The sequence below is a fragment of the Oxyura jamaicensis genome, chromosome Z (genome assembly GCF_011077185.1).
Source record: "Oxyura jamaicensis isolate SHBP4307 breed ruddy duck chromosome Z, BPBGC_Ojam_1.0, whole genome shotgun sequence".
Lineage (NCBI taxonomy): Eukaryota > Metazoa > Chordata > Aves > Anseriformes > Anatidae > Oxyura > Oxyura jamaicensis.
In genome coordinates this window covers 34,418,155-34,430,557 of record NC_048926.1, presented here as the reverse complement: position 1 = coordinate 34,430,557, position 12,403 = coordinate 34,418,155, and the positions used below count along the sequence as shown (strand labels likewise).

General features: G+C 36.8%; 1 protein-coding gene across 4 annotated transcripts in view; it reads left to right on the top strand.

Annotated features, from left to right (window-relative positions):
- Positions 1-11,902, top strand: part of TTC39B (tetratricopeptide repeat domain 39B) — a 72,200-nt gene extending 60,298 nt beyond the window's left edge. For 3 of the 4 annotated variants that reach the window (XM_035309767.1, XM_035309769.1, XM_035309766.1), the window contains 4 exons: positions 1,282-1,393; positions 5,631-5,748; positions 10,114-10,230; positions 11,323-11,902. In XM_035309767.1, the coding sequence (XP_035165658.1) occupies positions 1,282-1,393; positions 5,631-5,748; positions 10,114-10,230; positions 11,323-11,419 (444 nt within the window). In that variant the 3' untranslated portion in view covers positions 11,420-11,902. Of the gene's footprint in view, positions 1-1,281; positions 1,394-5,630; positions 5,749-10,113; positions 10,235-11,322 lie in introns of all 4 variants that reach the window. The other variant, XM_035309768.1, reaches the window with a different exon arrangement.
- Positions 11,903-12,403: the final 501 nt, after the last annotated feature.

Below are 12,403 nucleotides of genomic sequence, written 5' to 3'. Positions count from 1 at the left end.
TTCACAGGTGCAATTACAATGCAAAGTGATAAAGTTATACTATAGTGTTTGTGATGATTGTGTGGAGATATTAGCAAAGATTTTCTTGGTTGGAATTAAATCTGCATAAGTATTCTCTCATTTTCTTTAAATTTTATCACATAGTACATTAAGTAATACATTAAACAACTGTTTTGCGTACTATTGCACTAAAGCATCTTGGAAGCTTTTTCTAGGATTTATCTTGACTATTTTTTTAAAAAATAAGATTTGTAGGAATATATTAGAAGCAGTTGTTGGATGTATGTACTGGAAACATTTTTATCTGGGAAGTTTTATCTACTTTACTGCTGTTCCACCTGGAATTTAGAAGCCTATGAATTATAACATCTCTATATATAAGCACATGTATGTGTGTGTGCATGCACGCACATATATACATTTGTAATATATATTCCATCCTTCGTGAAAAACCTTTTTCAGAATGGTCATTAAAACACACATTACTCAACATTCATCACACAATCTTCAAAAACTTTGCTTATGTCAACAAAAAGAATTCCCCACACCAAACTCAACATCATCACAACACTGACAAAGATAGGCAATTTACACACCTTCACCCCTACTACTTCACCACATTACAAAACACAGATTCACCGCAATAATTACTCGCTCTAACAGCGTCCAGTCTCTATCTCCAATTCCTTGAGCCCCACGTTAGGTGCCAGAAAGGACTGTGGTGGTTTCACATAAATGGGCAGCTAAACACCACTCTCACTTCCCCTCCTCAGAAAGTTAGGGAGAGAAAATATGATGAATCAAGTAAAGCATGTGGGTTGATATAAGGACGGGGAGGTTGCTCACCAATTACTCAGCATAAGGAAGATTAGTGTAATTTATCACCTATTGCTAACAGACTAGAGCAGTGAAACTAAAAAAATAAAACCTAAAAACACCATACATGACCAATGTTAATTTGCCTCTCCTGCGCACAGATACTCTACTGCAACTGTCGTTAAATGACTTTAAAGACAAATGTGATTGTCTTTGTAGACACACATGTAACAAACCAAGTGTCCAGTACACATTGTGTGGTGGTTATTTGAAGTAACATGGTCACTTTTATTCTTGGGCTTCTTAACAGTGAGTGGTTAAACTTTGAAACATTTCATATTGCTTAAAACAAGTTTTTGTAGGCAGTATTATTATTTACTCAAACTATTGCATAACAGCCTTCAAAGGGATACTCTTCAGTTAAATATTTATGCAATTCTATGGGTGTCTTTGCTTTTTTGTCAGGAAATGATGTATGTCTGGAATGGCTTTGCAATTGTGGGCAAAAGAGCAGACCTCACTGAAAATTTATTGGTAACAATTGAAAAAGAAGAAACTGCTCTACAAAACGAAACTAGTAAGTAGTTGATTAAGATGGAAATAACGAACTAGTAAGAAACGTTGACATTTTTCTTTGCTTCTGTCTTAGAAGTGTTCTGTTGCTGACTTAGGCAATGTGCTGTTAAATCTGGTATGAAAATTTTGGAGCTGCTTAAACTTCAGTGCTGATTCCTTGGTATGCCCTTTATCTATCTTGATTAATGCTAGGGGATAATATACAAAACTCAAGAATTTGAGACTAATACTTACATAACTTAACTGAATCTTACTGAGACATTACAGTCTCAGAGAATGTCCTTAGACCATAACCCACTATTTTTTAAAATGACTGAAAAATACTTTTGCTGAACCAGTTTATACCAAACTTCATACAGAGGACACATACTGAGCAGAATATGACTAAGTATGAAAGAGAAGACAAAGTATTATGCATGATTTTTTTTTTTTTTTTTAACGTCTGCCAAAGTCTAATGTCTGGCAGCTGTAAAATAAAATGTATTTTTAATTAATAAGCTTTGACCATACATTTAGATCTTGAAATATAAGAAGCACAGATATTCAAGGTAATAAGGAGTGTATCAGTCCCTAATTTCATACTGGAATTTAATTTCCTTGAGGAATAAAAAAGTTGTGCTGCAGAAGTACATGGCATTATTTACTGTTCCTTAAATGAGGCTTTATCAGGTTGTTCCTGTTATCTATTATGTGAGCTTCTCAGCGTATTTCTCTTTTGAATTATTCTAAAATGAATAATTACTAGCTTTTTAGTAATGGTAATTCACAAGAGCAGTTTTTATGGAACCGAGATTTTAGTCATAAATAATTTAGAAAGTTATTTTACCCGCGTATGAAAACATGTAATGAGTTTTAGAAACACTAAATGTAGTATTAATTTACCCTGTTTACATCGATAACAGCAATATTCATGACTGAGTATCAAAACCCATTCAGTTTGTTATTAGCAACTAAAAATGCCCATTAAACATTTTTGCCAAAATATAGCTTTCGCCAAAGAACAGTATTCCAGTAAGGCCAAAGCGGTTGGAAATTGAATTTCGAACTGCAGAATTATAAATATTCCCCTGAGCTCTGTGCTGCAGGCCAGTACAGTGTGAGGTGTTTTGTGCAAGGCAGGAAATAGAAGCAACGAAATGTTGCTAGTAAAGAAAATGAGAGGTAAGCACACAACAAAACTGATAGTAATAGTAATCTTAAATGTTACAATTTTATTTTATTTCAAAGATATACAAGAAAAGAGAAGCATCTTTTAAGTAAAAGAAAAAATGGTGTGAAATATGCTGCCATTGCCTCATAGCTAAGTATGTGGTTTTCAGAGAAAGCAAATGTGGCAGCTGGATTGCAGTGGGAGGAGAGGTGCTCTGTTTTTTCTTTTTTTTGTTGCTACATTAAAACCAAGATGTAGCAAAATGCAAGACACCTGCAAATAAATTATGCTGCCATGAATTCTGTGCAAAGAATGCTGGCAGAAGCTGTAGGGAATCTGGAGATCTTTTATCCAGAGGTTTGTGTTATGACTATCTAATCAGTTAGAACAATGAAGTAAATTTACTGTCAAATTCCTAGGCAGAGACTCTCAAGATATCAACATAAAAGGATTAGAATAAAACAATTGCAATAGCACTGAAATAGACATAGGTGGATAATTGGAGAAGATGTAGAAGGTATTTATTGCTAAAGAAACTGATAAATTCCTTTCAAAAGAGAAAGCAGCTGAAAAATATTTTAGGATCTACACATCCACAGAGGAGAAACTGAACGGTCTGTTCGGCTGTGGTCTCTTTGTTACTTTAAAATTCTTGAAATCACTGGTGTGACTTCTTTTTAAACAACTGGGTGGTAGAGAATCATGGGTGAGAATCCTTTTTATGAATATACCTCAAGTGAATAGGTCATTCAGGATGAGGTTGCTTTTTTTGTCAGTGAGATACATGCCTGCATGGCAAAATGAGCTCAGTTACACTATCCAGACAGCAAACCAAGAAGTCCAAAGGAATCAGATTGTGTATCCAGAGTTACTTTTCTGAATTGCTGATGCATTAAAAATAAAGCTGAGGTATGTCTCTATAGCATTTAGATTGTGGTTTAATTTCTTGTAAAAAGCGTATGTTTTTATATAGATGAAAATGAGCGTCTGTATTATAAGTATTATGAAAATCTGAATTTTATTCTGCTCAGTCTAAATGGTAGTATTTTGGCCTTAGATTGTGGTATAAAATATTTAATCAGCATTTGGAAATCTGTAGTTAACAGCGGCTAGAATAAATAATTTACTAGTGCTTCAAAATAGTATTCCTTTTTAAAAACATTATGGAAACATGCAGATTACAGATACAATGTAATTCTGAAACAAAGTTGGTTTTTATGCTTTTGTTGTAATAATTACAATGAAATACAGTTTTGCTCTGTACTTTCCATCTGTGAGCCTGATGAACTTTTAAAGATATGGAGTCAAACAAAATAAAGGCACTGATTACCAGAATTGCTGCTGAATTGAGACCCAGAGGCAAAATGAGGGAAGGATACAATATTATTTTAAAAGACAATTGTCAATACTAGATAGCTTTAAAGGACTACTAAGGTGCTGTTACAAAAAAAAAAAAAAAAAAAAAAAAAAAAAGTAGGTTAATTATACACGGAGGTCATGTAGGGATTGAGACTCCTCAGAGAGAGCTGTTGACGGTACATTTGGTTCATGTAAACAGGCACAGCAAGGGACTGAAAATGGTTGTAGAGAATACTGAAAATAATGATGACAGAAGGAGTAGGATGAAACACTTCAGAAATTACCTTTTCCTCAGGATTTCTGTGTATTGTATTTTTGCACAGTTGGGTCATTTCCAAAATATAAAAAGGGTTTTGAATGTTAAGAAAAAAATATTCCTATGGTTATCTTGTGTGTTTCATAATAATGATAATATTTCCTCTGGTACAGGGTACTGCAGGAATATGTGTCTTACACATTTATTACCAAGGATCTCTGTTTTAAATTGGCCTGTTCATTTACTGTCATTGTTACAGTAATTTAGCTTACTGTCTTTTCTTCCTCTGGGACATGCCAGGGAGATACGAGTTGAAAGAAATGGTAAAGACTGCCAAACTTTTACTGACATCAATGCTTATCCCCAGTAATTTGGAGGAAAGAGACCTTTAGGAGATAACCACATAAATCTAGTACCTTATCTAGTAAAATGGGCTAGAGGAATGCAAAATACTCATCCCTTCTGGTTCTACCTGTCACTAAAAGCACAGTCTGTTAGTTGTTATCTCTAGAGACTTTCTGGGTTTAAACACAGACAGGAATATGCCTGAATGTAGTGGGAAAGCACTTCATGGAGTCCTAAGATGCTCTAGTCTTGCATCTTTCAGAACTGTTTATGTAGGATTTTTTGGCAGACTATTAAAAAAAAAAAAAAGTGACCTTAGAGATCTGGTAATTAGTTGTAAACAACACGATCTGAAGGGAGGTTGTTTTGCTTCCTGAATTGGTAATGTATGTGCAGCCATCTGTCTATCCATATGTGTTTTCTATCCTTTCTTTTTCTTCCCTAAACCTAGCAAAGGATATAAACCGATGCTACAGAAAAAGACCACACTCGTTAAGGCTACATTTCTTAATTACTTAATAGAAGCCGTTTCATCTCATATTTTTAGTCCTATTGAACATAAACTTTTGTGAATTTTCCAAGTGAACGTTTGTAATTGTTAGAGATGATGCAAATACTGACAAAGGTGGTTTCTTGAATATCTGTTGTAGTATGAAGTTTCCTAAGAGATATCTGGCAATGAATAGTATTGTATTCTTGGACTTTACACTTTACTGGTGCTGCTGGAGTTCTGCCAGTACTTTGCAACAGTGGAAGCTTTTAAGATAATACATTGTAAAGAAGGTTTCAGTCCCAATGCAGGTTTTCTTTTCTGTTTTAGATGTTAAATGTATAGAAGTCTTTAAATTGTGCCAGATTATGCCCACTTTGTACTGACTTCCTGATTTAGAAGACTGGGGAACAACTGGATGTTTAGATTTCTTCTTTCCTATTCTTAGTCTCTATCCTTAAAGACAAAGATGCAGATGTTTACTCTCTAGTAAGCAATGTTTGTGCCAGTGGAGGATGTGTCGAGATGCAGAACTCTGAGCAAACCTCTGAGTCTGAGTATATATCCGCTACTGAAAAACTTTACCTTTTCATGATGATGTCTTCAAGTTGTTTGATGTATTTTGCTTTTACTTTTAGACCACAGTGAATACTACATGGATGACATGTGTATGTTGCAGCTACTGAAGGGTCTCTGCCTTAAACACTTGGGAAGACTCATGCAAGCTGAATTGTGTTTCAATCAAGTAATTCAAAGGTAAAAATAATAGAAATAGACTTTTCACTTCTGTTTTTTAGGTTTGGGTGAAATTTTTGATATTCTTGCAGAAGCCTTCACATTAGAATTTTAAATAATTAACATCCTGCTAAGGAGCTGGAATTAAAATAGTTCTGAAAGTAGTTGGAGGACCAGAAAACTTTACCATTATTTTTGTATAGCAATTTAACATTATATAACTTTTATATAAATAGGATGTGTTTTAGACCACATAAATCAGACTGACAGGTAATGCATTTATATATCTACATTTGTAGTTAGTATTTTTATATTTGCAGAACTATCAATATAAGTGAAGATAATTTGTGTGGATTTATTGGTTGTTTCAGTATTCAGTGCTTCATGAGTTAACACTGCCTTTAGATGAGAAATTACTGAAGTTGTTGCTATTTTCAATTGAAAATTTTAGATTTTTGTGTTATGGACTTATTAAACATTTTAGGTATCAGATCAATTTCTACTATAATAATTTTTCTTTCTGTAACATTGAGTCATATATTGATTGTGAACTTCTTCGAATTTTTAAAGTAGTTAGGCTGAAAAAGTGTTATTTTACAATGTTCACACACTTCTTCTAATCAATAATAATCTAGAAAAAAATACTTTCTTTCAAAGGAGTATGTTACCTATGATTCTACTACGTGTTGCAGCTTTCTTGCCGGCAGGCCTTCTCTTGCAATTTCTAAGATCCCAAGAGTGTTAGGTCAAACACATCACAAGTTACATTGTAGTGGCTTTTGATGGTTACAGGTTTTCTGAAAGTCTCCCTCCAAAGGCAGTTGACACTGTGGAGACTTCTAGGGCTGAGACACCTCAAAAACTGTCAGATAACAATTCTTTAAAAAGAAGATGTTTTGGATGGGGAGGAGGAGTTTTCTGGTAAATAAAGATCTGAGTTTTGGTTAGCTTCAGTCTCTATATTTGTTGGGCTACTACAGTACGTTAAGACTGTTTGTCATAAAGACATGCTTTCTATGCATCAAAGCTTGCCCTGGTGGACGAAATACCTCTAGACGTGTTGTTCTCAAAATGTCGACACTTGTTCATTGCAAACTTCTTTGTTCTGAAAAAATGTTTGGTATTATTTTATCTAGATAAGAATTGAAGAGTTGATTGTAAAGTACATAGGAAAGGCCAAGGTACTCAGTGCCTTATTCACCTCATTCTGTACTCACAAGATGAGTCTTCAGGAATTCCACATCCCTGAAATCTGGGGGAAAGGAAACAATAAGAAGAACTTTCTCTTGGTGGAGGAAGGTCAGGTTAGGAAACATTAAACAAGCCGGACATGCACGTGACCATCTCAACTGAACATATCCAATGGGACCTATTGGTATATATTCATGAGTGATGAGGGAACTGCCCGATGTTCAAAGAATCACAGAATGGTTGAGGTTAGAAAGGACCTCCAGATATTATCTAGCCCAACCCCCCTGCTCAAGCAGGGTAAATGTTATTCAAAGATAAATATTATTTATCTTTGAAAAGTTGTGGCAACTGGGAGAGGATTCTGAGGACCATAAGAAAGTAAAGGTCACCCCTATATTCAAGAAGGGGAAGGAGGAAGCTTGGGGAACTACTGTCAGTTTCACATCAGGCCCTGGAAAGTTGGAGAAAATAATTCTGGAAAGCATTTCAAAATGCTTGAAGGTGATGAGGAGTAGTCAGCATAGGTTTATGAATCATACTTAACCATCCTTATAGTCTTCTACAATGAGATTACTGGCTCAGTAGAGGAGGAGAAAGCAATGCATGGTTATCTCCAGTTTAGAAAGGTTTTTGACACAGTCTCCCATAATAGCATCGTAGAGAAGCTGTTGAAGTCTGGACTAGATAAGGGGGCAGCAGGGTGGATTGAGAACTGGCTGAGCTGTTGCATTCTGAAGGCTACAAATAGCAGTATGAAGTCAGCTGAAGGCCAGTCACCAGTAGAATATTGCAGGGTTCAACTCTGGGGCCAGCACTGTTTGGCATATTCTTTAAGGACCTAGATGATGGGACAGAGTGCACCCTCTGCAAATACGTAGATGATACAAAAGTGGGAGGAGGGTGTGCAGCCATCCATTCTGAGCATCCTGAACAGGTGTACTGGGTCTGTCTGGGATGGATTTTCCTGTTCCCATGGCAGCCTATGTAGTGCTGTGCTTTGTGCTTACAGCTAGAAGGGTGTTGATGCCGTACCAATGTATTTGTTGTTACTTAGCAGTGCTCCACAACATCAAGACTGGCTCTCCATTGCTGGCCCCACCAAAAGCCATTAGGCTGGAGGTGTTGGGAGGACATCACCAGGGCAGCTGACCTAAAATGACCAAAGGGATATTCCATAGGGTATGGCATCATGCTTAGCAATAAAAGCAGGGAAAGGAGAAGATGGGGCTCTTGTTGTGAAAGCATTTGTACTTCTGAGAAACCACTACGTTTCCAAAGGGATGACAGAACATTGCTAGCTGATGGAAATTAGAAAATAACTGTTTTCTCTTTTTTTTTTTTTTTTTTTTTTTGTTCTTTTTTTTTTTCCCCTTTCCATTATACTGCTCCTTATCTCAACCTGTGAGCCTTTTTTCATCATATTTTCTCCCCCTGTTCTTTTGTGGAGGTGGAGTGAGAGAGCGATGTAGCCAGCTTGGCTGTCTTCCAGTGTGGAAACACTATGACAGGCTAGAGAAATGGGCTGACAGCAACCTCATGAAGTTCAGTACAGGGAAGTGACAAGCTACACCCCTGGTGAGGAATAATTCTATGACACAGCTCAGGCTGGGGTCAGCATGACTGGAAGGCAGCTTGTCAGAAAAAGCCCTGGGGATCCTGCACATCATGGTCAACCCCAAGTTGACAGTGAGCCAGCAATGTACCTTATCAATGGGTTGAATTAGGAAGAGTGTCATCAGCAGGTGATCCTTCCTCCATGCTTAGATGTGAGGCCACATCTAGATTACTGAGTCCAGTTCAGGGCTTCCCAATACAAGAGAGACATGATCATACCAGAGCAAGTCTAACAAAGGACTACAAACACAGTTAAGGGACGGGGGCGTCTGTCATACGAGAAGAGGCTGAGAGAGCTGAGACTGTTCAACCTGGAGGAGAGAAGGTGGAGAGCAGGAGGTTTGGAAGGGTCATCTGTATAAATCACATAATCATAGAATATCCTGAATTGGTGAGGATCATTGAGTCCAGCTCCTGGCTCCAAACAGGACCACCCAAATATCAGACCATGTGTCTGAGAACAATGTCCAAGCACTTCTTGAACTTTGGCAGGCTCAGTGCTATGACCACTGCCCTGGGGAGCCTGTTCCAGTGCCCAACCACCCTCTGGGTGCAGAACCTTTCCCTAATTCCCAGCTTGACCCTCCCCTGTCCCAGCTCCATGCCGTTCCCTCAGGTCCTGTCGCTGTCCCCAGAGAGCAGAGCTCAGCGCCTGCCCCTCCACTCCCCTCGGGAGGGAGCTGCAGGCCGCCATGAGGCCTGCTCTGTGTGGGCTGAGCAAACCAAGGGAACCTAGCTGCTCCTCATACATCTTGCCCTCTAGACCATACATAAATAAATTATCAATACCTGAAGGGAATGTGTGTGTTTTATTTATTTATTTATTTATTAAAAAAAAAGGAACCAAGCTTTTCTCAGTGGTATACAGTGGCAGGAAGAGAGAGGTAATAGGTGTGAACTGAAATACAGGAAATACTGTTTAAACATAAGAAGAAACTTCTTTTATTGTGAAGTTGGTCAATCACTGACCCAACTTGCTCAGACAGTGGAGATATTCAGAATGTAACCAGACACAGTCCTGAGCAGGTTTCTGTTGTTGACCCTGCTTTGAGGGCAGTGTTGGACTAGATGATCTCTCCAGAGGTGCCTTCCGGTCACCATGATTCTAAGGATTTCTTATACTGAAGAAAAACTGAATTTCCGTATTTCTTTTCTGATTTGTTCAGGCAAGCTTAGGAATGAAGATCTCAATTTTGTTTGCAGGAACAAAGCATTTGTAGTACACTGCAAGATTTAACAATGTTTTAATCTTGTGTCATCTTTTTGTTCCTTTTTTTTGAATTGTGAGTTTCATAATAGAGTTCCTGTCCTGAGAGTATGTTCATGGTAGCATGGGTAACAAAACACAGTACAAATAATAACTAGGAATGAATAAATCTTTGCTTGTATAACATAACGTTGGTAGTATTTTATGCCCACTGCTCACAAGTTTAATTGATATGTACAGGGTCAACTGGTAAAGAAGTTCCAGAGTGTTTTGTATGATCATGTGCTTCTACAGGTGGTGATTGCATTTAAAAGTTAAATGATCACTTGAGAAAGTGTTGTGATTAACCATTCTTTATTTTTATGATTTCCTAGCGAGAAGCAAATAAAATATGATAGCTATTTGGTGCCATTCACCATGTACGAACTGGGTCTTCTGTACAAACAACAGGATGAGAGAGAAAAAGCAGTAAGATACATAGAAACTGCAAAGTAAGTGTTTTTTTTTTTTTATATATATATATATTATTTTTTATTTCAACCTGCAGATTCAGAATAACAGTAAATGTAGCAATGAGGACTTTTTTTTCCCTGCCAGCCCCTTGCCAAAATAGAATTAATTATAAATCTGTGTTCTTGAGTTAAAAAAAAAGTTCAGTTTTACAGTTACAGTCTGTGGTACTACTTCAGGCAAAGTGCAATAGACAACATCAAACAGTGGAGACTATGAAAGGAAAATATTTTGTTTTAAGTTAGTGTTTGGAGCTGCTGAGGCTCTTTATATGACAGGAAGGGGCTGGGCTCCTCTGCAGGTGTGGGATGGAGCTGGAGGATCCAGAGAAGGGATCAGTAGCACCTGTATGTCAGAGAACAGCTGTGGGGCTTGTATATACTGTAATAAAAGTGTTGATGAAAATAAGTTAAAAGCTAGTACAGTTCTGACCACCTTCCTTTTTCGTTTCACATCCTGTTGCAGAAGAGTGGTAGAGAGCAAATTTTACTGTAGTGCAACATTTACATTATAGTAGATGTAATTTGACCCTTGTATGTGTAGAGAAATATACCAATCATGCAGCAGTGTTCTAAATGCAGATTAGAAAGAATAGCCTCCTAAAATGCTTTTTAGGAACATAATAGCTTTTTGCTTTTGTTTGTTTGTTTGTCTCGAATGCTTTGGTTTCTTTGTTATTTTATTACACTGGCTGAGTTCTGTTCTGAAGTTGAGATTATATTTGCAGGTAACATTATTTTCAGTAGTTTTTTAGTTTGTCTTTTCACAGCAAACTTGTGTAATTGAGAGGATTGTTGAAGGGTCAAAATATGTGAAAGAGATATTAAAAACATGTCTGTAGTTTAGCAGGATATGTAATTGTTACTGGTATAGATCTCTGCTCTGCTTATGGAGAAGACTTTAAATGCCATCAGAAGACTTCAATTCATCTCTGTATCAACGTCTCTTTCCTGTGGAACGAGTAAAGACTGTTAACTCTGGTACTTCAGTGAATGTATGAAATAGAAATAATACAGGTCAAAAATGTTTTTCTTAGAGCTTTCTAGCTGATAAAGTAACTTTATTGTTTGCAGAAACAACTACAAAGAATACTCCATGGAGTCCAGATTGCACTTCAGGATTCATGCAGCACTTGACAGCTTGAAAGTGTCGCCTGCTTCAACACCTTGAATGAGGAGGGATGCTTTTCATGCACACAATGCATACAACAGTCTACACAATGTTTTTGCAATCTTTTTTAAATCTTTGAAAAGAAACAATAATGATTATTTTCTGTCATCTCTGATTTGATGTATGTCATTCCTTTTGACTGTTCTTTTTCTGTATGGCTCATATACTATATCTACTTGATACTTTAAAATAATACCTTATATTTTGTTTGATAAAAATAATTTAATATTTGACTTGATGGGGGATATTTAAAAAACAGTTGATGGTGCAATAAAGTTTAATTCAAACACTTTATTTTTTATATGAAAACAGATGCTGGCTATGCAGTGGAACTTGTGATAATTTTAGCCTTTTGTGAAGGTTTGATTTTCTGCAGTACACTTGAGACTTTTTTGCCTCTGGAACAACAAAGCAATGGCAGCAGATAACCTTCACCCATATTTGGCATACCATATTCTGAAATTTGTGTTCCAGAGGAAAAAATCATCATCTTTGACTTAATTTCATTTTGGGAACAAAATGAATTTGTCCGAAGTGCAATATTTTTATTGTACCTTTTAAGGTAATGTTAAGCAGGGCTACAGGTGTAAAATCTCTGCAGCTCTATTTCACTTGAAATAAGAGGTCACAGGGGACATGTCTCAGTCACAGAGAAGCAGGACTACTAGGGACATTACAAGGTCATCTATTCTGTATTACTGCCCTAAGGCAGAATCAAGCCTTATGTTATTCCTCACAGGTACATAACCAAAAAGCAAACAGACTAAACCAACCAACAACCAAACCAAAACAAAAACTTCCATCGAGAGGGATTTTTTAACTTACACAAGCAGTGTTTCCCGTGCTTTATTATTTCTACTGGGATTTTTTTCCTGGTCTCTACCCCAAATAACTCTTGGCACAACTGAAACCTACTTCTTGTTTTCCCTGTCATGGATCGGGGAATGGCTTATTCTTTTCCTTTTTTGAGGCAGTCTTAATTTG